General features: G+C 45.6%; 1 protein-coding gene across 1 annotated transcript in view; it reads right to left on the reverse strand.

Annotated features, from left to right (window-relative positions):
* Window positions 1-24,551, reverse strand: part of itpr2 (inositol 1,4,5-trisphosphate receptor, type 2) — a 189,586-nt gene that overhangs the window by 126,946 nt on the left and 38,089 nt on the right. The window contains exons 14-30 of the mRNA XM_039001426.1: window positions 15,832-15,973; window positions 14,982-15,140; window positions 14,449-14,621; window positions 14,062-14,181; window positions 13,544-13,729; window positions 12,610-12,861; window positions 12,109-12,256; window positions 11,691-11,838; window positions 10,762-10,958; window positions 9,859-9,982; window positions 9,545-9,596; window positions 5,437-5,602; window positions 5,177-5,344; window positions 4,925-5,014; window positions 2,920-3,045; window positions 2,519-2,641; window positions 259-459 (exon numbers count right to left, since the gene is read on the reverse strand). Coding sequence (XP_038857354.1) covers window positions 259-459; window positions 2,519-2,641; window positions 2,920-3,045; window positions 4,925-5,014; window positions 5,177-5,344; window positions 5,437-5,602; window positions 9,545-9,596; window positions 9,859-9,982; window positions 10,762-10,958; window positions 11,691-11,838; window positions 12,109-12,256; window positions 12,610-12,861; window positions 13,544-13,729; window positions 14,062-14,181; window positions 14,449-14,621; window positions 14,982-15,140; window positions 15,832-15,973 — 2,575 coding nt within the window. The remainder of the gene's footprint in view (window positions 1-258; window positions 460-2,518; window positions 2,642-2,919; window positions 3,046-4,924; window positions 5,015-5,176; window positions 5,345-5,436; window positions 5,603-9,544; window positions 9,597-9,858; window positions 9,983-10,761; window positions 10,959-11,690; window positions 11,839-12,108; window positions 12,257-12,609; window positions 12,862-13,543; window positions 13,730-14,061; window positions 14,182-14,448; window positions 14,622-14,981; window positions 15,141-15,831; window positions 15,974-24,551) is intronic.

The raw sequence follows: 24,551 nt of genomic DNA on the forward strand, positions 1-24,551 counted from the left end.
ACTAAACTGAGACTCAACATGCAATGACTTCCTGTAACACCCTCAACCAAGATTCCAACCAACGTCTATGGGCAAATAAATACATTCATCCACAAGGTATTTTCTAAAAGTAGTCACATTTTAAGTCTCTCGTTTTTCAAACATCTCTAACAAGCCCTGGCAAGTTTGGAGATAGTGGTAGTGGAAACCATGCTATTGTGGTGTCTCCACAGCCTTACAAAGACAGCATCATCATCATCATCATCATCCCTCGCCCACCTCGGTCATGACCTTGTCCTGGCACTTTTTCACGTACTTCCCGTCGGCCTTGACGATGGTCAGGAGGAACTTGAGGTACTGGACGTGTCGGCCGTGCGTCTCGATGCAGTGGACAAAATGGTGGACCACGCGGTCGCTGATCTCGTTGCACAGGTGGAAGTTGTTCATGAAGATGTGGCGCATGGTCTCAGCCTCCAGGAGCTGGAGAGAGGGAGAAGATGTGCACAGTGAATTCACATTCATTGACATATGGATATCCAGTAATAGAATGCATTTACTGAGTTGAAAATTAGTAAGACGTGAACAAACATGTACAGTACCAGTCAAAAGTTTGGACACACCTACCCATTCAAGGGTTTTTCTTTATTTTAACTATTTTCTACATTAATAGTGAAGACATCTAAAGTATGAAATAACACATATGGAATAATGTAGTAACCAAAAAAGTGTGAAACAAATGAAAATATATTTTATATTTGAGATTCTTCAAAAAGCCACCCTTTGCCTTGATGACAGCTTTGCACACTCTTGGCATTCTCTCAACCAGCTTCACCTGGAATGCTTATCCAACAGTCTGGAAGGAGTTACCACATATGTTGAGCACTTGTTGGACGCTTTTCCTTCACTCTGCACTCCAACTCATCCCAAGCCATCTTGATTGGGTTGAGGTGAGGTGATTGTGGGGGCCAGGTCATCTGATGCAGTACTCCATCACTCTCCTTCTTGGTCAAATAGCCTGTAGGTGTGTTGTGTCATTGTCCTTTTGAAAAACAAATGATAGTGGGACTAAGCCCAAACCAGATGGGATGGCGTGTCGCTGCAGAATGCTGTGGTAGCCATGCTGGCTAAGTTTGCCTTGAAATTCTAAATAAATCACAGACAGTATCACCAGCAAAGCACCCCCCACACCATCACACCTCCTACTCCATGCTTCACGGTGGGAACCACACATGCGGAGATCATCCTTTCACCTACTCCACGTCACAAAAAGACACGGCTGTTGGAACCAAAAATCTCAAATTTGGACTCATTAGACCAAAGGACAGATTTCCACCGGTCTAATGTCCTTTTCTCGTGTTTCTTTAACATTTTACATTTACATTTTAGTCATTTAGCAGACGCTCTTATCCAGAGCGACTTACAGTAGAGTGCATACATTTTTATTACATTTTACATACTGAGACAAGGATATCCGTACCGGCCAAACCCTCCCCAACCCGGACGACGCTATGCCAATTGTGCGTCGCCCCACGGACCTCCCGGTTGCGGCCGGCTGCGACAGAGCCTGGGCGCGAACCCAGAGACTCTGGTGGCGCAGCTAGCACTGCGATGCAGTGCCCTAGACCACTGCGCCACCCGGGAGGAACGGGCACAAGCACTTGCTTGGCACAAGCAAGTGCCTACTTCTTACTGGTGTCCTTTAGTAGTGGTTTCTTTGCAGCAATTCAATCATAAAGGCCTGATCCATGCAGTCTCCTCCGAACAGTTGATGTTGAGATGTGTCAACTCTGTGAAGCATTTATTTGGGCTGCAATTTTTTTTCTAACCCTAACTCTAATGAAGTCTAACTCTGGGTCTTCATTTCCTGTGGCGGTCCTCATGAGAGCCAGTTTCATCATAGTGCTTGATGGTTTTTGCGATTGCACTTGTAGAAACTTTCAAAGTTCTTGACATTTTCCACATTGACTGACCTTCATGTCTTAATGTAATGATGGAATGTTGTTTCTCTTTGCTTATTTGAGCTGTTTCTTGCCATAATATGAACTTGGTCTTTTACCAAATAGGGCTATCTTCTGTATACCACTCCTACCATGTTACAACACAACTGATTGGCTCAAAAGCATTCAGAAGGAAAGTTAACAAGGCACACCTGTTAATTGAAATGCATTCCAGGTGACTACCTCATGAAGCTGGTTGAGAGAATACCAAGAGTGTGCAAAGCTGTCATCAAGGCAAAGGGTGGCTACTTTGAAGAATCTCAAATATAAAATATATTTTGATTTGTTTAACAATTTATGGTTACTACATGATTCTATATGTGTTATTTCATAGTTTGTATGTCTATACTATTATTCTACAATGTAGAAAATAGTCCAAATAAAGAAAAACCCTCGAATTAGTAGGTGTGTCCAAACTTTTGACTGGTACTGTATGTCCCGTGTATGTGTTTGTGAGTGTGTGTCCATACATGCATACAGTGTGTGCGTGTGTGTGTGCACGCACAGTCGGCGTGAATGAATGCATGTTTGTGTGAGTGTACCCCTGGTGTAAGGAACAGGTTGAGGTATTTGTGGAGCAGAGCCTGGTTCTGGCTGTTGCCTCTACAGAAGTACTGCAGGAAAACATGGGCCAGTCTCATGATCTCATTCATCTTCTCATCACTCTGGGGACAGACAGACAGGAGTCACAACACGGTTTCACAATTGCATCACCACAAAATCAATCCATACAGATAGTCCAACAAAGCTACCAGGGCGGCGTTTATGTATCTAGTCAAGCTTTATCCAGGTAAAGTCTAGTTATTGAGCATGACAATATCCATGTAAGGCTTTGAGGGGCCTCATCTGAAGCATTTATTTTAAGCCCAAATGGACTGGGCGCCTATGTGTGTTTGACACTTACTGTAATTACTGAAATCTCTAAATGTGATGACGTGCTCACCTTCTCATAAGGTATCTGGAGCAGGTCCAGCACCACAGAGTGAGCCCCCATGTTCTTCAGCAGCCTCTGCTGCTGCACACAACTCTTCTTACTGGGGTAACACAGCTTACTGAGCCGCAGCAGGATCTACAGACCACACATACACACAGATCAGACAAACATACAGCACATTCAGAAAGTATTCAGACCCCTTTTTCCACTTAATTACGTTACAGCCTTATTCTAAAATGGATGAAATTATTTGTTCCCCCCTCTCATCAATATACAAACAATACCCCATAACGACAAAGCAAAAACAGTTGTTTTAGAAATGTTTGCTATGTTAAAAATACAAATGAAATATCACATTTGCATAAGTATTCAGACCTTTTACTCAATACTTTGTTGAAGCACCTTTAACAGTGATTTCAGCCTCGAGTCTTCTTGGGTATGACGCTACAAACTTGGCACACCTGTATTTGGGGAGTTTCTCACATTCTTCTCTGCAGATCCTCTCAAGCTCTGTCAGGTTGGATGGGGAGTGTCGCTGCACAGCTTTTTTCAGGTCTCTCCAGAGATGTTCAATCGGGTTCAATTTCGGGCTCTGGCTGGGCCACTCAAGGACACTCAGAGACTTGTCCCGAAGCCACTCCTGCCATATCTTGGCTGTGTGCTTAGGGTTGTTGTCCTGCTGGAAGGTGAACCTTCTCCCCAGTCTTAGGTCCTGAGCGCTCTGGAGCACGTTTTCGTCAAGGATCTCTCTGTACTTTGCTCCGTTCATCTTTGCCTCCATCCTGACTAGACTCCCAGTCCCTACAGCTGAAAAACATCCCCACAGCATGATTCTGCCACCACCATGCTTCACCGTAGGGATGGTGCCATGTTTCCTCCAGAAGTAATGCTTGGCATTCAGGCCAAAGTGTTCAATGTTGGTTTCATCAGACCAGAGAATATTGTTTCTCATGGTCTGAGAGTCCTTTAGGTGCATTTACTGAGAAGTGGCTTCTGTCTGGCCACTCTACCATAAAGGCCTGATTGGTGGAGTGTTGCAGAGATGGTTGTCCTTCTGGAAGGTTCTCCCATCTCCACAGAGGAACTCTAGAGCTCTGTCAGTGACCATCGGGTTCTCAGTCAGCTCCCTGACCCAAGGCCCTTCTCAACTGGTTGCTCAGTTTGGCTGGGCGGCCAGTTCTCGAAGTCTTGGTGGTTCCAAACTTCTTCCATTTAAGAATGATGGAGGGCACTGTGTTCTGGAAGGACCATATACTGCAGACATTTTTTGTACCCTTCCAGATCTGTGCCTCGACACAATCCTGTCTCGGAGCTCTACGGACAATTCCTTCGACCTCATGGCTTGGTTTTTGCGGAGACATGCACTGTCAACTGTGGGACCTGATATAGACAGGTGTGTGCCTTTCCAAATCATGTCCAATCAATTGAATTTACCACAGGTGAACTCCAATCAAGTTGTAGAAACATCTCAAGGATAATCAATGGAAACAGGATTCACCTGAGCTCAATTGAGTCTCATAGCAAAGGGTCTGAATACTTTTGCAAATTATTTTAATTTTTAATACATTTGCAAAAAAGTTTTAAAAAACTGTTTTTCCCTTTGTCATTATGGGTATTGTGTGTAGATCCATTTTAGAATAAGGCTGTAACGTAACAAAATGTGGAAAAAGTCAAGGGGTCTGAATACTTTCCGAATGCACTGGACATGCATTTAATGGCTACATAGCAATAAGTCTAAACAACACTTTTTCAGCTGCTTTAATTTAATGTTACTGAAGCTCATTCAATTCAATGTTATTGTATCCCCTCAGGAGCATTTAAGAAAGGCAAGGCAGGCTACAAGGCAGGCAAGTCCAGCTCATGTTGGCCACACATTGGCCAGTGATGTGAGGTCCGTAAATTGTTAGTGTGCAATCAATAACCCCAGCGTCATGATGTATTTTCAGACTGCACTGACTAATTGATTACGCTGCCAATACCACACACACTATAAGGGGACAGAATGGCAGCTCACCTCTTTGACGATGTTGTAGTTGTTAGCTTTGTTGCTGTCTATATGGGGCTTCACGTCCCCATCCTGTACTGGACTCAGGATGCCTGCCTCCTGTCATTCACACACAACACAAACATATTTTGAGGTTAGGATTCAGCCCTCCCTTAGCCATTAGTCCTCTATGCTGTGTGGCCTATAGGGGGCATACTATACTGTACTGTACGATAGTGTACTGAAGTATACTGTAGCATACTGTAAAGTATAGTGTTGTACCTCCATGGTCTGCTCCTTGACCTGGCTGTCTCCTATGTCCTCACTGCCGTAGCCTCCACTCTTCTCCACCCACAGTTCAGACTTCTCCACCGCCAGCCTGAGCTGGTCCAGGTTAGTCTTGATCTGCTTGTAGTTCTCCACATCCTGCTCCGACACCAGCAACTGCACCTGCAGGAGACCACAGGCACACACAGTGAAATCAGACACACACATAAAAACAGATCAGGCGCACGCTCACGAACCACCAACTGTGCCTTTACCTGTTTGAAGGCCTGTAGGACCTCGGCTCTCTGGCTGAAGTGTTTGAACATGAGCTGCAGCGAGCCGGACACCAGCGGAGTGTAGTCCTGCATGATGAGATGGATCAGTACCCTCAGGAAGGTCCTGCCTCCCTCGTCATCCAGCTCCACAGCACTACACTCTGAACTAGAAGCACCAGACACAGGGTTAGAAAGAAAAATTGTTAGACACGGCACAACGCACTGAATTGGAAGCACCAGACAGACACAGGGTTAAAATAAAATAGTATTTTTCACGTGCCGAATACAACGGGTGTAGATTTAACGTGAAATGATTGCTTACGAGCCCTTCCTAACGAAGCAGAGTAAAAATATATATATATATATATAAAAATTAGGAATACGAAATAGGGGTGAGGTAATTGAGGTATATATTTACATGAAGGCAGGGTAAAGTTACTACAGTTGAAGTCGGAAGTTTACATACACTTCGGTTGGAGTCATTAAAGCTTGTTTTTCAACCACTCCACAAGTTTCTTGTTAACAAACTATAGTTTTGGCAAGTCGGTTAGGACATCACCTTTGTGCATGTCAAGTAATTTTTCCAACAATTGTTTACATACAGATTATTTCACTTATAATTCACTGTATCAAAATTCCAGTGGGTCAGAAGTTTACATACACTAAGTTGACTGTGCCTTTAAACAGCTTGGAAAATTCCAGAAAATTATGTCATGGTTTTAGAAGCTTCTGATAGGCTAATTGACATCATTTGAGTCAATTGGAGGTGTACCTGTGGATGTTTTTCAAGGCCTACCTTCAAACTCAGTGCCTCTTTGCTTGACATCATGGGAAAATCAAAAGAAATCAGTCAAGACCTCAGAAAAAAAATTGTAGACCTCCACAAGTCTGGTTCATCCTTGGGAGCAATTTCCAAATGCCTGAAGGTACCACGTTAATCTGTACAAACAATAGCACGCAAGTATAAACACCATGGGACCACGCAGCCGTCATACCGCTCAGGAAGGAGATGCGTTCTGTCTCCTAGAGATTAACGTACTTTGGTGCGAAAAGTGCAAATCAATCCCAGAACAACAGCAAAGGACCTTGTGAAGATGCTGGAGGAAGCAGGTACAAAACTATATCCACAGTAAAACGAGTCCTATATCGACATAACCTGAAAGGCCGCTCAGCAAGGAAGAAGCCACTGCTCCAAAACCGCCATAAAAAAGCCAGACTACTGGTTGCAACTGTACATGGGGACAAAGATCATACTTTTTGGAGAAATGTCCTCTGGTCTGATGAAACAAAAATAGATTGTTTGGCCATAATGACCATTGTTATGTTTGGAGGAAAAAGGGGGAGGCTTGCAAGCCGAAGAACACCATCCCAACCGTGAAACATGGGGGTGGCAGCATCATGTTGTGGGGGTGCTTTGCCGCAGGAGAGACTGGTGTACTTCACAAAATAGATGGCATTATGAGGATGGAAAATTATGTGGATATATGGAAGCAACATCTCAAGACATCAATCAGGAAGTTAAAGCTTGGTCGCAAATGGGTCTTCCAAATGGACAATGACCACAAGCATACTTCCAAAGTTGTGGCAAAATGGCTTAAGGACAACAAAGTCAAGGTATTGGAGTGGCCATCACAAAGCCCTGACCTCAATCCTATAGAACATTTGTGGGCAGAACTGAAAAAGCGTGTGCGAGCAAGGAGGCCTACAAACCTGACTCATTTACACCAGCTCTGTCAGGAGGAATGGGCCAAAATTCACCCAACTTATTGTGGGAAGCTTGTGGAAGGCTACCCAAAACGTTTGACCCAAGTTAAACAATTTAAAGGCAATGCTACCAAACACTCAATTATATTATGTAAACTTCTGACCCACTGGGAATGTGATGAAAGAGAATTCTCTCTACTATTATTCTGACATTTCACATTCTTAAAATAAAGTGGTGATCCTAATTGACCTAATACAGGGCATTTTTACTCAGATCAACTGTCAGGAATTGTGAAAAACTGAGTTTAAATGTATTTGGCTAAGATGTATGTAAACTTCCGACTTCCGGCACTGAGTTTGAAGGTAGGCCTTGAAATACATCCACAGGTAACTCCAATTGACTCAAATTATGTCAATTAGCCTATCAGAAGCCATGACATAATTTTCTGGAATTTTCCAAGCTGTTTAAAGGCACAGTCAACTTAGTGTACGTAAACTTCTGACCCACTGGAATTTTGATACAATGAATTATAAGTGAAATAATCTGTCTAGAAACAATTGTTGGAAAAAGTACTTGTGTCATGCACAAAGTAGATGTCCTAACCGACTTGCCAAAACTATAGTTTGTTAACAAGAAACTTGTGGAGTGGTTTAAAAACGAGTTTTAATGACTCCAACCTAAGTGTAAGTAAACTTCCGACTTCAACTGTATGTGTGTGGGTTTTGTGTGAGAGTGTAGTGAGTGTGCTAATAGTCAGTGCAAGATAGACCGGGTAACCATTTAATTCACTATTAAGTAGTCTTTTGGCTTGGGCGTAGCAGCTGTCTCTGAGCCCGTTGGTCTGAGAGCCGATGCTCCGGTACCGTTTGCTGGACAGTAGCAGAGTGAACATTCTATGGATTGGGTGGCTGTAGTCTTTGGCAATTTTTCAGGCCCTCCTCTGACACTGCCTGATCTAGAGGTCCCGTATGGCAGGGAGCTCAGTCCCAGTGAAATACTGGGCTGTCCACACTGCCCTCTGTAGCACTTTGCGGTTGAGGATCGTGCATTTGCCCATACCAAGTGGTGATAAAGCCAGTAAAGATGCTTTCAGTGTTGCATCTGTAGAACCTTTTGAGGATCCGAGGGCCCATAACCTCCTGAGAGGGAAGAGGTGATGTCGTGCCCTCTTCACGACTCTGCGGGTGTGAGTGGACTATGTTAAGTCCTTAGTGATGTGGACGCCATGGAATTTGAAGCTCTCCACCAGCCCCGTTGATGTGGATGGTGGTGTGCTCTCCCCTCTTTCTCCTGTAGTCCACGATCAGCTCCTTGGTCTTTCTGACATTGAAGGAGAGATTGTTGTCCCGGTACCACACGGGCCAAATCTGACCTTCTCCCTGTAGGCAGTCTCATCACCGTCAGTGATCAGGCCTACCACCGTCGTGTTGTCAGTAAACTTGATGATGTTGGAGTCGTGTGTGGCCACGCAGTCATGGTTGAACAGGGAGTACACACACCCCTGAGGGGCCCCCGTGTTGAGGGTCAGCGTGACAGAGGTGCTGTTGCCTACCCTCACCACCGGGGGCCGTCCCGTCAGGAAGTCCAGGATCCAGTTGCAGAGGGAGGGGTTCAGTCCCAGGGTCTCCAGCTTGGTGATGAGCTTGGAGGGGACTATGGTGTTGAACACTGACCTGTAGTCTATGAACAACATTCTCACTAGTTATTTCCCCTCCTGTTCAGGTGGGAGAGGGCAGTGTGAAGTGCAATTTCGATTGCGTCATCTGTGGACGGTATGCGAATTGGAGTGAGTCCAGGGCGCCTGAGATGATGTTACTGATGTGTGTTATGAGAAGCCTTCCAAAGCACTTCATAATTACAGATGCGAGTGCAACAAGGCATTAGTCATTTAAGCAGGCTACCTTGGAGTTCTTGTTACAGACACAGCACAATGTTCTGAACTGGAGGCACACACAGGGTTTTAGACAGACACGGGGACACACAGACATATAGGCACACACAGGGTTTTAGACAGACACGGGGACACACAGACATATAGGCACACACAGGGTTTTAGACAGACACGGGGACACACAGACATATAGGCACACACAGGGTTTTAGACAGACACGGGGACACACAGACATATAGGCACACACAGGGTTTTAGACAGACACGGGGACACACAGACATATAGGCACACACAGGGTTTTAGACAGACACGGGGACACACAGACATATAGGCACACACAGGGTTTTAGACAGACACGGGGACACACAGACATATAGGCACACACACACACCACTTTTCTCTGAACTAAAACCATAGCGCACCCTTTTTAACACACACACACACACACACACAAACATAACACATGTATGTAGACCAACACAGACAGATACAGGCACACACAATTGATTTACCTTCCAGCAAACATTGTCTCTGCTTTGGCTGCAATTTCATCAATGTCTGGATCTGAAACTGTGCAACATATTGTGAATCACTGAATCCAATTATAGAAAGCACAATTACAGAAAGTAATTAGTGGCTGTGACAGCACAGCGCAAACAATTGATTACAACAGCAATCAACAAACCAGCAGGATTCCCCTCAGATATTAACTGAAACACTCAAGATTCCCCCAGCCTGGTCCTAATTCAAGTATAGGAGTTGGCAAGACAGTACAAATAGATCTGGGACCAGGCCAAGATGTCCCTATGTAATGGTAGAGCTTTACCTGACATGGAGGGAAATTCAGACAATGATATAGAGCTGTCCGGTAGATTACTGTCCCCAAACTCTTTCTTATAGATGGACAGCAGGTAGGTGATCCTATAGTCCAGTCGCACACTCAGAATAAACTGATGGGAGAACAAGATGGAAGCAGACAAAAGGATCACAATGTTAAATGCCTAAATGTACACAAAGCTAAAATAGTGAAATCAGAGACATTAAACAGTGTTAACCAACTGTTTGTTATTGCGTTTTCACACATGATATACATCAGGGGTAGATAGGCAACTAGATTCAGCCACGGGACGATTTTTGTCGAAGCGGATGGTCGGGGGCAGGAATAAAATTATAATCATTTGTACACTGCAAATTGACCACAACTAAGCCCAATAACAAATTGTATTTGAAAATAATAATTTCATACTTTGATTGTATTGAGTCACAATCACGTCTCTTTTTTTATTCGTGGGAATACTTGGGAACAAACTTCTTAAATTAAACTCATTTTCAGCTGAATTCCTGAAGATTGTTTTACTAAAAACTTGTGGGGCAAAATAAAAAAATCCCTTGTGGGACGGTTTTGGTTCGCCTGTTGCCAACCCCTGGTACACACCGTCCAACCAAATGCTTACTTGCAGGTTCCTTCTCAACAATGCAACGACAATAAGGAATAATACAAGTACAAAGTAAATGGTCCGGTAGAATAGAAAACATTTTAGCATGTGTATAATAAAGGAAGGCACAATTTATAGTACAATATTGTACCAAAAGTATACAATCAATAATTTCCCCTCAAGAATTTAAAACGCATTGGAGACTGGTATAGAGAATTTGACCACAGAAAGCCTCAAGCCACAACAGTTACAGGTAACTGGCCCTCCAGACCACATGGTGGAGCTCCACTCACCTGTAAAATCTCGATGATTTTGAGCTTGGTGTCCATGACCATGACATCCTCGTTGTCTGTCAGACAGAGTGGTTGTTTTCTGTCCTGAAGGGACGGGGGCGTGTTCGGGAGGTGGTGAGGCTGGACGTGCCCTCGACTCAGCACCATCTGAGTCATCATCTCTCCCACACCGTGGATGGTACGAAACACGTTGTTCCCTGGAAGACAGAGAGACCATGGAGGTGTTCATTGGGCACCAAACATAAGGAAACAGACTGAAAAAGAGAGGGACTGCATGGCAACATTCTCTGTTGTGTGTCCTAATGAACACGATCCAGGACATACAAGCTCTTTAGACAACAGTAGGTTTAACAAAGAGATGGGGATCAGAACACATCTCTTAAAGTTGTTCCTGATTGTGATGTGGACACTGTCATCTACAGTGAACAAAAATATTAACGCAACAATGTTGGTCCCGTTTCGTGAGCTGAAAAAAAAAAAAAGACATTTTCCAAACTCACAAAAAGCTTATTTCGCCTGAGAAGTATTTATTTCTGTGATAAAGCCCTTTTGTGTGGGAAAACTCATTCTGATTGCCTGGGACTGGTTGCCAAGTGAGTGGGCGTATGCCCTCCAAGGCCCACCCATGGCTGCAACCCTGCCCAGTCATGTGAAATCCATACATATTAGGGCGTAATGAATTTATTTAAATTGACTGATGTCCTTCTATGAAGTGTAACTCAGTAAAATCTTTGAAATTGTTGCATGTTGCATATATATTTTTGTTTTGTATACTCATAACATATCTACTCATGTACCATTTCATCTACCTATCTATATTGCATTATTCAATATGAAATGTGCATGCATAATAAATAAATAAATAATTTTGTGATTTAATGAAATGTTTTAATCCGTTATTTCATTAATTAATTCTCTGTGTGACTGACCTGCCTCGGGGCTCTTGCTGAGCTCGGCCATGTCGGTAAGCGGGTGCTGGACAAAGTCCAGGATGGCCAGCAGAGTGCGTGTGAGACGCAGCAGCTCACTGAAGCTGTAGAAGCCAAAATAAACCAGGTTACAGGCCAGGTGCACCACCTACAAGACAGGAGAGGAGAGGGACGTGGATTTCCCCCCACAGAGGCCAGAGTTAGACACAACTTGAACATCAGAAAGTAATCATGTCTATTACCATCTTTGGTCACCACTGGGTGGGGTGGGAGAACGACTGTTCTAAGAGTTGTATTACTGTGTCTTTGCGAAAATACAACAAAAAGAAAGTGAACATGTCTACATCCATAGTTTGGATGTGTCAATCACACGCACCCTGCTGGCCATCCACACAAATAATTGTGTACTTTCTTTTACCTCCAGAGTCAGTTCATTCTTCTCTTCGTCTCCAAAGGGAAAGGGTTGGCTGACCACGTCTTTGAGGTATTCCTCTACAAACTCCATGGTGGGGGCAAACTTCCTCTTCATCTCCTCTCTGGAGGTGTCAGTGAACTCGTACTCATACCTTGGGCGACAGTTATAGAGTATAGTTACGGTATAGCGTAGAAACTCCACAGTCTACATGAGAAACGAACAAACAGAGAAATTAAGTTGTTTAAAACTGTGAAAGAGACCTTCAGCCTTGAACATCTGACTGCCATGATTCTGTAGAGAAAAGAAAGTGCTGTCGCTACCTAGACGCATTAAAGAAATGTAGCAAACCGAAGATGCAATCCACCTGCGATGATTCTCTACCCAGAGGTCATTTTCTTTCAGGTGGTGTGCCAGTTACAGATCCATTATTACCAAATCCACAGATCCCAAAGCCACACATCAAAGCACCCCCCACCAGCCACGCCACATCCCCCACACACTCACTCGTGGATGGTGATCTTGGAGGGGATCTCGGTCCAGAGGCGGGCGTAGCGCACGGCCACCACTGCCTCCTGGGGCTCGCGGTCCACGTGCATGTGCAGCATGAGGCGGCAAAAGGAGGCGCGCAGGTTGTAGGGCAGGCAGTCGTCAAACATGCATCGCAGGATCAAGTCCACGGGCAGCTGGCTGGACACCTGGTTGATGGCCAGGTACTGGCGGTCCAGACACATCTTGGCAAACAGGTTGAGCTGGTATCTGGAATGTGGATGGGGAAGATGGAGAGGGAATACATGGAGAAGAGGTGTCATAGAAATGTAGAAGAAATAGAGCCTACACACTCATAAAGCCCCATAGAAATATACCATGCTGTAGTATAGGGATCATCAACTAGATTCAGTAGCAGGACTATTTTTTCTCGAGCGGATTGTCAAGTGGCCGGAACATGAATCACAAATAATTTGTAGACTGCAAATTGTCCACAAAAAGCCAAAACAGATATAATATTTGACTAAAACAATCCTTTCAAGCCTTCCTTACATTTGTTTACAATCACATCACTCTACTATGCGTGGCTAATACTTTGAAACAGATTTCCAATATTATAAATCACTTGGAGCTGATTTGCTGGTCCAACAATTAAAACATTTTTATTTGCTCAGAGAACGTGGGAGGCCAAATAAATTAAACCCGGGCCAAATACGGCCCGCCAGTTGGTGAGCCCTGACAGTAAACGTGTGTCAATCAATGGAAAGAAAAAAGTGGGATTCATTATTTATTCACAAAGTAGGAGCTGAAAACACACACCCAAATGGTTGACAAGGTGTAGATTAAAGGACCATGAATACTTGAAACATAAATAAATTGGAGAAGCAATGTTTCGGCACTCAGTGTCTAATAAAGATTCCCAGAACGCCCTGCTGCAGTAGCTGTCTAGTACCTGTAGTAGGTGATGACGTCGTTGTCCAGCTTGTGGTTGCCCTTGGCATCCTGGGCCAGGTGGCGGATGGACTTGCCGTGTGGCTCCTTGTGGCTGTCAATCCAGTAGAGCCACACCTCCTCATCCTCCTCGGTGTCCTCCTGCAGCATGGACGACTGCAAGGTAGTCTCCATGCTGGGGATGAGCCTGGGGGGGCAAGGGGGGAGAGGGGTGGAAGATGGCCAAAGGAGAAGAGCATTCGGATACATAGTGCCTACTACTATACTGTAGTATATTTGAACTGTGTACAATTCTGCATACACCAGCTAACTGATATTCATCCAAGCTGTATTTTTAAATAGATGTACCAGCATGATGGAATGTGAATTAGTGTATACAGAGTCATGCCCAACATCAGCGCTGCCCCATTGCACGGTAAAAAGACAGGTAACAGTCCCCAATCTGAGAAGCTGATTCTGAACAGACTTTACCTGCACTACAGTGTTAGGTAGAGAGCACAGGATGTGTGCGTGACTCACTTGGTCTGGATGAGGATTTCAGCGTTGGCGGGGTTCAGAATGAATTTACAGATGAGCTCCTGTGTCACTGGGATGGCCGTCTTATTGGACACGCACAGGTCTGACAGGTAGTCCAGAAACCTGATAGGAAGACAGAGGACAACCAAACTCAATGGACTTAATCTGCTGAAAGACTATGAACCCAGTACAGTGGCTTTAAAAAATCTCACAACCACAGGCAACACAAACATACAGTATTAGACTTTTATTTTTTTGCACATTGTGCGTTATAGCCCCAGCTTGTATATCTAACCCAGACATTGGGATCATTGTGGATCAAATGTGTGTTTGTGTCATATGCATGTTATAATGTGTGTTATGTATCGTACATCCCTCCTCTGCCCTGACCTGGGCTCTCGGTTGCGACGCAGCAGATTGACGAAGGTCTCGATCTCCTTGGCTGTGATGTGTTTCTCCAGCAGCTTGCGGTTGTTGTGGAGCAGGGCAGTGATGGTGTCCTCCGCCAGGATCTCATAACCGATCTGAGACTGCATGATGGAGAACTTCTTGGCTATGTACTCCTGGAGGGCAGAAGGAGACCAGTTAATCCCAATCGATACCATCACAGGAAAACATACGTTCTACAGGGATAGCAGAGTGAAGAGCATAGCAATGGAACTGCTAGAATGGGAAAGCCCCTCAGACCACAACAATTTGACTTCACCCTCATGGGTATCCTCTAAATGACAGATATGGTATTCTAGTTCAACATTAACCAAAACACAACAATGGATTTTCTTCTCTCACATTCACGTGACTGAATTAACTAATGATGAGATGTGAGATATGCTAAAACAAATCCCTATGGTACTATAGTCACTGAACTTATTGACCAAGTAAGGTAGGTTTTCAGGACAACTACAGTAGGGAGGACTACTAGCCTGGTTCTTGCGGTAGTCCTGTTGGGAGTGGCGCAGCACCCGGTAGCACAGCCGCAGCATGTACTTAAAGGGAGCGTAGCGCTGGTCCCCCAAGTCCTCCAGCTTCAGCATGGGACCCTCCCCCTGGTCTGTGAACGGGGCCTTCAGAATACCAAAAATCTGGAGACAGACACACATTTCAGAGGTTACAAGATTATGACATGATAACTTGCTGATGCCAAAGCAAACGCACTTCAAAAGGAGATGTTGATGATGTTGTCCGCATCCTCCCTAATCCTGATAATGACCACTGCCAGCATCATTAGCGCTAACAATGCTATTAACTTGGCCTTTGGCATAATGGACTGGAGTTATTGCTCCCTTGAATTACTGCTATCAGATGGACCGCCTACTCCCTGCACTCTAATCCCCATAAGTCACAGTGTAATGACCATGAGGGAAGAGACAGTGAAATGCACCTTCCTCTAGCTATGCGTGCCAGTCTGCTTCTGCGCTAGCCTATATGTCTGTGACGTCAAAAGAAATCTGCAGTTGTTGTTCAATTTAACAGCTGCTGAAGATGTAAATCTGAAACGGTTGATGAAGAAAAAGTGATAAAGGTCTGCATGCATCGCTGTCATAATTACCCAACATATTTGTTAAGACAATGACAGAGGAACTGGCCAAAGCAGAAGCAAGACCAAAGCTAGAGGATACATGTTAAGGTGATATTCTGTGAGTGAGTGAGTGAGTGAGTGAGTGAGTGAGTGAGTGAGTGAGTGAGTGAGTGAGTGAGTGAGTGAGTGAGTGAGTGAGTGAGTGAGTGAGTGAGTGAGTGAGTGAGTGAGTGAGTGAGTATAACTGAGCTGACCTGGGCTAGAATGTTCTGTTCCCTCATTAGTTTCTGCCGCTCTCTGTTGGGGTTGGAGAGGACCACAGACAGTACGTCCTGTCCGTTGTTGGGGACCTCGCACACAAAGAAGATCAGGTCCTCCAACAGCTTGGTCACAAACCTGGCAAACATAGGCCCGCAAAAGAGCATTGGTACACTTGCTTCAGCAGTCTGAAAGTATGTTTTATGGTAGGAGAAGAACATTGGTGGATGTGACAGTAGTACACAGAGACATTACTAGCAGTCAAATCCTTGCTTTCTCCTTCCGCATTTTCTTCACTCTCAGATTCTTTCACTCTCAGATTCTGCTCCGCCTGAAAGAAAGGAAGGAGACGATCCAAAGTCCCTCCCCTTCGACCTCGAATGCGCTTTGTAAGGCGATTGGCGGAAACAATAAAAGAAGAAGCGAGGATTTAACGGCTAGAAACATTTTCAGACACAGCCAGGATGTCTTGGTTGTGTCCGCAGGACTGTACTTAGCCCTATATAGGATGCCGCACATTCAATCATGGGTGTCCTAGAAGGCTAAAATGTGGAGCCTAACTTTTCACCGAACCAGCACCTGCAGTATAATGTTGTGAGCAGAGTCCTATACAGGGCTAGACTGTTCTGTACCTCCTATTGTTGTGAGCAGAGTCCTATACAGGGCTAGACTGTTCTGTACCTCCTATTGTTGTGAGCAGAGTCCTATACAGGGCTAGACTGTTCTGTACCTCCTATTGTTGTGAGCAGAGTCCTATACAGGGCTAGACTGTTCTGTACCTCCTATTGTTCTGAGCAGCGTCCTATACAGGGCTAGACTGTTCTGTACCTCCTATTGTTGTGAGCAGAGTCCTATACAGGGCTAGACTGTTCTGCACCTCCTATTGTTGTGAGCAGAGTCCTATACAGGGCTAGACTGTTCTGTACCTCCTATTGTTCTGAGCAGAGTCCTATACAGGGCTAGACTGTTCTGTAACTCCTATTGTTCTGAGCAGAGTCCTATACAGGGCTAGACTGTTCTGTACCTCCTATTGTTCTGAGCAGCGTCCTATACAGGGCTAGACTGTTCTGTTCCTCCTATTGTTCTGAGCAGAGTCCTATACAGGGCTAGACTGTTCTGCACCTCCTATCGTTCTGAGCAGCGTCCTATACAGGGCTAGACTGTTCTGCACCTCCTATTGTTGTGAGCAGAGTCCTATACAGGGCTAGACTGTTCTGTACCTCCTATTGTTGTGAGCAGAGTCCTATACAGGGCTAGACTGTTCTGCACCTCCTATTGTTGTGAGCAGAGTCCTATACAGGGCTAGACTGTTCTGTAACTCCTATTGTTGTGAGCAGAGTCCTATACAGGGCTAGACTGTTCTGTACCTCCTATTGTTGTGAGCAGAGTCCTATACAGGGCTAGACTGTTCTGTACCTCCTATTGTTGTGAGCAGAGTCCTATACAGGGCTAGACTGTTCTGTACCTCCTATTGTTCTGAGCAGCGTCCTATACAGGGCTAGACTGTTCTGTAACTCCTATTGTTCTGAGCAGAGTCCTATACAGGGCTAGACTGTTCTGTACCTCCTATTGTTCTGAGCAGCGTCCTATACAGGGCTAGACTGTTCTGTACCTCCTATTGTTGTGAGCAGAGTCCTATACAGGGCTAGACTGTTCTGTACCTCCTATTGTTCTGAGCAGAGTCCTATACAGGGCTAGACTGTTCTGTACCTCCTATTGTTCTGAGCAGAGTCCTATACAGGGCTAGACTGTTCTGTACCTCCTATTGTTCTGAGCAGCGTCCTATACAGGGCTAGACTGTTCTGTACCTCCTATTGTTCTGAGCAGCGTCCTATACAGGGCTAGACTGTTCTGCACCTCCTATTGTTGTGAGCAGAGTCCTATACAGGGCTAGACTGTTCTGCACCTCCTATTGTTCTGAGCAGAGTCCTATACAGGGCTAGACTGTTCTGTACCTCCTATTGTTGTGAGCAGCGTCCTATACAGGGCTAGACTGTTCTGTAACTCCTATTGTTCTGAGCAGAGTCCTATACAGGGCTAGACTGTTCTGTAACTCCTATTGTTCTGAGCAGTGTCCTATACAGGGCTAGACTGTTCTGTAACTCCTATTGTTCTGAGCAGCGTCCTATACAGGGCTAGACTGTTCTGTAACTCCTATTGTTCTGAGCAGAGTCCTATACAGGGCTAGACTGTTCTGTAACTCCTATTGTTCTGAGCAGAGTCCTATACAGGGCTAGACTGTTCTGTAACTCCTATTGTTCTGAGCAGCGTCCTATACAGGGCTAGACTGTTCTGTAACTCCTATTGTTCTGAGCAGAGTCCTATACAGGGCTAGACTGTTCTGTAACTCCTATTGTTCTGAGCAGAGTCCTATACAGGGCTAGACTGTTCTGTAACTCCTATTGTTCTGAGCAGCGTCCTATACAGGGCTAGACTGTTCTGCACCTCCTATTGTTCTGAGCAGAGTCCTATACAGGGCTAGACTGTTCTGCACCTCCTATTGTTGTGAGCAGCGTCCTATACAGGGCTAGACTGTTCTGCACCTCCTATTGTTGTGAGCAGAGTCCTATACAGGGCTAGACTGTTCTGTACCTCCTATTGTTGTGAGCAGAGTCCTATACAGGGCTAGACTGTTCTGTACCTCCTATTGTTCTGAGCAGAGTCCTATACAGGGCTAGACTGTTCTGTACCTCCTATTGTTGTGAGCAGAGTCCTATACAGGGCTAGACTGTTCTGTACCTCCTATTGTTGTGAGCAGAGTCCTATACAGGGCTAGACTGTTCTGTACCTCCTATTGTTCTGAGCAGCGTCCTATACAGGGCTAGACTGTTCTGTACCTCCTATTGTTGTGAGCAGAGTCCTATACAGGGCTAGACTGTTCTGCACCTCCTATTGTTGTGAGCAGAGTCCTATACAGGGCTAGACTGTTCTGTACCTCCTATTGTTCTGAGCAGAGTCCTATACAGGGCTAGACTGTTCTGTAACTCCTATTGTTCTGAGCAGAGTCCTATACAGGGCTAGACTGTTCTGTACCTCCTATTGTTCTGAGCAGCGTCCTATACAGGGCTAGACTGTTCTGTACCTCCTATTGTTCTGAGCAGAGTCCTATACAGGGCTAGACTGTTCTGCACCTCCTATCGTTCTGAGCAGCGTCCTATACAGGGCTAGACTGTTCTGCACCTCCTATTGTTGTGAGCAGAGTCCTATACAGGGCTAGACTGTTCTGTACCTCCTATTGTTGTGAGCAGAGTCCTATACAGGGCTAGACTGTTCTGCACCTCCTATTGTTGTGAGCAGAGTCCTATACAGGGCTAGACTGTTCTGTACCTCCTATTGTTCTGAGCAGCGTCCTATACAGGGCTAGACTGTTCTGTAACTCCTATTGTTCTGAGCAGAGTCCTATACAGGGCTAGACTGTTCTGTACCTCCTATTGTTCTGAGCAGCGTCCTATACAGGGCTAGACTGTTCTGTACCTCCTATTGTTCTGAGCAGCGTCCTATACAGGGCTAGACTGTTCTGCACCTCCTATTGTTGTGAGCAGAGTCCTATACAGGGCTAGACTGTTCTGCACCTCCTATTGTTCTGAGCAGAGTCCTATACAGGGCTAGACTGTTCTGTACCTCCTATTGTTGTGAGCAGCGTCCTATACAGGGCTAGACTGTTCTGTAACTCCTATTGTTCTGAGCAGAGTCCTATACAGGGCTAGACTGTTCTGTAACTCCTATTGTTCTGAGCAGTGTCCTATACAGGGCTAGACTGTTCTGTAACTCCTATTGTTCTGAGCAGAGTCCTATACAGGGCTAGACTGTTCTGTAACTCCTATTGTTCTGAGCAGAGTCCTATACAGGGCTAGACTGTTCTGTAACTCCTATTGTTCTGAGCAGCGTCCTATACAGGGCTAGACTGTTCTGTAACTCCTATTGTTCTGAGCAGCGTCCTATACAGGGCTAGACTGTTCTGTAACTCCTATTGTTCTGAGCAGCGTCCTATACAGGGCTAGACTGTTCTGTAACTCCTATTGTTCTGAGCAGAGTCCTATACAGGGCTAGACTGTTCTGTACCTCCTATTGTTCTGAGCAGAGTCCTATACAGGGCTAGACTGTTCTGTACCTCCTATTGTTGTGAGCAGAGTCCTATACAGGGCTAGACTGTTCTGCACCTCCTATTGTTGTGAGCAGAGTCCTATACAGGGCTAGACTGTTCTGTACCTCCTATTGTTCTGAGCAGAGTCCTATACAGGGCTAGACTGTTCTGTACCTCCTATTGTTCTGAGCAGCGTCCTATACAGAGCTAGACTGTTCTGTACCTCCTATTGTTGTGAGCAGCGTCCTATACAGGGCTAGACTGTTCTGTACCTCCTATCGTTCTGAGCAGAGTCCTATACAGGGCTAGACTGTTCTGTACCTCCTATTGTTCTGAGCAGCGTCCTATACAGGGCTAGACTGTTCTGTACCTCCTATTGTTCTGAGCAGCGTCCTATACAGGGCTAGACTGTTCTGTACCTCCTATTGTTCTGAGCAGAGTCCTATACAGGGCTAGACTGTTCTGCACCTCCTATCGTTCTGAGCAGCGTCCTATACAGGGCTAGACTGTTCTGCACCTCCTATTGTTGTGAGCAGAGTCCTATACAGGGCTAGACTGTTCTGTACCTCCTATTGTTGTGAGCAGAGTCCTATACAGGGCTAGACTGTTCTGCACCTCCTATTGTTGTGAGCAGAGTCCTATACAGGGCTAGACTGTTCTGTAACTCCTATTGTTTTGAGCAGCGTCCTATACAGGGCTAGACTGTTCTGTACCTCCTATTGTTGTGAGCAGAGTCCTATACAGGGCTAGACTGTTCTGTACCTCCTATCGTTCTGAGCAGCGTCCTATACAGGGCTAGACTGTTCTGTACCTCCTATCGTTCTGAGCAGAGTCCTATACAGGGCTAGACTGTTCTGTAACTCCTATTGTTCTGAGCAGTGTCCTATACAGGGCTAGACTGTTCTGTACCTCCTATTGTTGTGAGCAGCGTCCTATACAGGGCTAGACTGTTCTGTAACTCCTATTGTTGTGAGCAGAGTCCTATACAGGGCTAGACTGTTCTGTACCTCCTATTGTTCTGAGCAGAGTCCTATACAGGGCTAGACTGTTCTGTACCTCCTATTCTTCTGAGCAGCGTCCTATACAGGGCTAGACTGTTCTGTAACTCCTATCGTTCTGAGCAGAGTCCTATACAGGGCTAGACTGTTCTGCACCTCCTATTGTTGTGAGCAGAGTCCTATACAGGGCTAGACTGTTCTGCACCTCCTATTGTTGTGAGCAGCGTCCTATACAGGGCTAGACTGTTCTGCACCTCCTATTGTTCTGAGCAGCGTCCTATACAGGGCTAGACTGTTCTGCACCTCCTATTGTTGTGAGCAGCGTCCTATACAGGGCTAGACTGTTCTGTACCTCCTATTGTTGTGAGCAGAGTCCTATACAGGGCTAGACTGTTCTGTACCTCCTATTGTTGTGAGCAGAGTCCTATACAGGGCTAGACTGTTCTGTACCTCCTATTGTTGTGAGCAGAGTCCTATACAGGGCTAGACTGTTCTGTACCTCCTATTGTTCTGAGCAGAGTCCTATACAGGGCTAGACTGTTCTGTACCTCCTATTGTTCTGAGCAGAGTCCTATACAGGGCTAGACTGTTCTGTACCTCCTATTGTTGTGAGCAGAGTCCTATACAGGGCTAGACTGTTCTGTACCTCCTATTGTTGTGAGCAGAGTCCTATACAGGGCTAGACTGTTCTGCACCTCCTATTGTTCTGAGCAGAGTCCTATACAGGGCTAGACTGTTCTGTACCTCCTATTGTTCTGAGCAGCGTCCTATACAGGGCTAGACTGTTCTGTACCTCCTATTGTTCTGAGCAGAGTCCTATACAGGGCTAGACTGTTCTGTACCTCCTATCGTTCTGAGCAGCGTCCTATACAGGGCTAGACTGTTCTGTACCTCCTATTGTTCTGAGCAGCGTCCTATACAGGGCTAGACTGTTCTGTACCTCCTATTGTTCTGAGCAGCGTCCTATACAGGGCTAGACTGTTCTGTACCTCCTATTGTTCTGAGCAGAGTCCTATACAGGGCTAGACTGTTCTGCACCTCCTATTGTTGTGAGCAGCGTCCTATACAGGGCTAGACTGTTCTGCACCTCCTATTGTTCTGAGCAGAGTCCTATACAGGGCTAGACTGTTCTGCACCTCCTATTGTTCTGAGCAGCGTCCTATACAGGGCTAGACTGTTCTGTACCTCCTATTGTTCTGAGCAGCGTCCTATACAGGGCTAGACTGTTCTGTACCTCCTATTGTTCTGAGCAGAGTCCTATACAGGGCTAGACTGTTCTGCACCTCCTATCGTTCTGAGCAGCGTCCTATACAGGGCTAGACTGTTCTGCACCTCCTATTGTTGTGAGCAGAGTCCTATACAGGGCTAGACTGTTCTGTAACTCCTATTGTTTTGAGCAGCGTCCTATACAGGGCTAGACTGTTCTGTACCTCCTATTGTTGTGAGCAGAGTCCTATACAGGGCTAGACTGTTCTGTACCTCCTATCGTTCTGAGCAGCGTCCTATACAGGGCTAGACTGTTCTGTACCTCCTATCGTTCTGAGCAGAGTCCTATACAGGGCTAGACTGTTCTGTAACTCCTATTGTTCTGAGCAGTGTCCTATACAGGGCTAGACTGTTCTGTACCTCCTATTGTTGTGAGCAGCGTCCTATACAGGGCTAGACTGTTCTGTAACTCCTATTGTTGTGAGCAGAGTCCTATACAGGGCTAGACTGTTCTGTACCTCCTATTGTTCTGAGCAGAGTCCTATACAGGGCTAGACTGTTCTGTACCTCCTATTCTTCTGAGCAGCGTCCTATACAGGGCTAGACTGTTCTGTAACTCCTATCGTTCTGAGCAGAGTCCTATACAGGGCTAGACTGTTCTGCACCTCCTATTGTTGTGAGCAGAGTCCTATACAGGGCTAGACTGTTCTGCACCTCCTATTGTTGTGAGCAGCGTCCTATACAGGGCTAGACTGTTCTGCACCTCCTATTGTTCTGAGCAGCGTCCTATACAGGGCTAGACTGTTCTGCACCTCCTATTGTTGTGAGCAGCGTCCTATACAGGGCTAGACTGTTCTGTACCTCCTATTGTTGTGAGCAGAGTCCTATACAGGGCTAGACTGTTCTGTACCTCCTATTGTTGTGAGCAGAGTCCTATACAGGGCTAGACTGTTCTGTACCTCCTATTGTTGTGAGCAGAGTCCTATACAGGGCTAGACTGTTCTGTACCTCCTATTGTTCTGAGCAGAGTCCTATACAGGGCTAGACTGTTCTGTACCTCCTATTGTTCTGAGCAGAGTCCTATACAGGGCTAGACTGTTCTGTACCTCCTATTGTTGTGAGCAGAGTCCTATACAGGGCTAGACTGTTCTGTACCTCCTATTGTTGTGAGCAGAGTCCTATACAGGGCTAGACTGTTCTGCACCTCCTATTGTTCTGAGCAGAGTCCTATACAGGGCTAGACTGTTCTGTACCTCCTATTGTTCTGAGCAGCGTCCTATACAGGGCTAGACTGTTCTGTACCTCCTATTGTTCTGAGCAGAGTCCTATACAGGGCTAGACTGTTCTGTACCTCCTATCGTTCTGAGCAGCGTCCTATACAGGGCTAGACTGTTCTGTACCTCCTATTGTTCTGAGCAGCGTCCTATACAGGGCTAGACTGTTCTGTACCTCCTATTGTTCTGAGCAGCGTCCTATACAGGGCTAGACTGTTCTGTACCTCCTATTGTTCTGAGCAGAGTCCTATACAGGGCTAGACTGTTCTGCACCTCCTATTGTTGTGAGCAGCGTCCTATACAGGGCTAGACTGTTCTGCACCTCCTATTGTTCTGAGCAGAGTCCTATACAGGGCTAGACTGTTCTGCACCTCCTATTGTTCTGAGCAGCGTCCTATACAGGGCTAGACTGTTCTGTACCTCCTATTGTTCTGAGCAGAGTCCTATACAGGGCTAGACTGTTCTGTACCTCCTATTGTTCTGAGCAGAGTCCTATACAGGGCTAGACTGTTCTGTACCTCCTATTGTTGTGAGCAGAGTCCTATACAGGGCTAGACTGTTCTGTACCTCCTATTGTTCTGAGCAGAGTCCTATACAGGGCTAGACTGTTCTGTACCTCCTATTGTTCTGAGCAGCGTCCTATACAGGGCTAGACTGTTCTGTACCTCCTATTGTTCTGAGCAGAGTCCTATACAGGGCTAGACTGTTCTGTACCTCCTATTGTTGTGAGCAGAGTCCTATACAGGGCTAGACTGTTCTGTACCTCCTATTGTTGTGAGCAGAGTCCTATACAGGGCTAGACTGTTCTGTAACTCCTATTGTTCTGAGCAGAGTCCTATACAGGGCTAGACTGTTCTGTAACTCCTATTGTTCTGAGCAGAGTCCTATACAGGGCTAGACTGTTCTGTACCTCCTATTGTTGTGAGCAGAGTCCTATACAGGGCTAGACTGTTCTGTACCTCCTATTGTTGTGAGCAGAGTCCTATACAGGGCTAGACTGTTCTGTACCTCCTATTGTTCTGAGCAGAGTCCTATACAGGGCTAGACTGTTCTGTACCTCCTATTGTTGTGAGCAGAGTCCTATACAGGGCTAGACTGTTCTGTACCTCCTATTGTTCTGAGCAGAGTCCTATACAGGGCTAGACTGTCTTTGT

This window comes from Salvelinus namaycush, chromosome 9 (genome assembly GCF_016432855.1).
Source record: "Salvelinus namaycush isolate Seneca chromosome 9, SaNama_1.0, whole genome shotgun sequence".
NCBI lineage: Eukaryota > Metazoa > Chordata > Actinopteri > Salmoniformes > Salmonidae > Salvelinus > Salvelinus namaycush.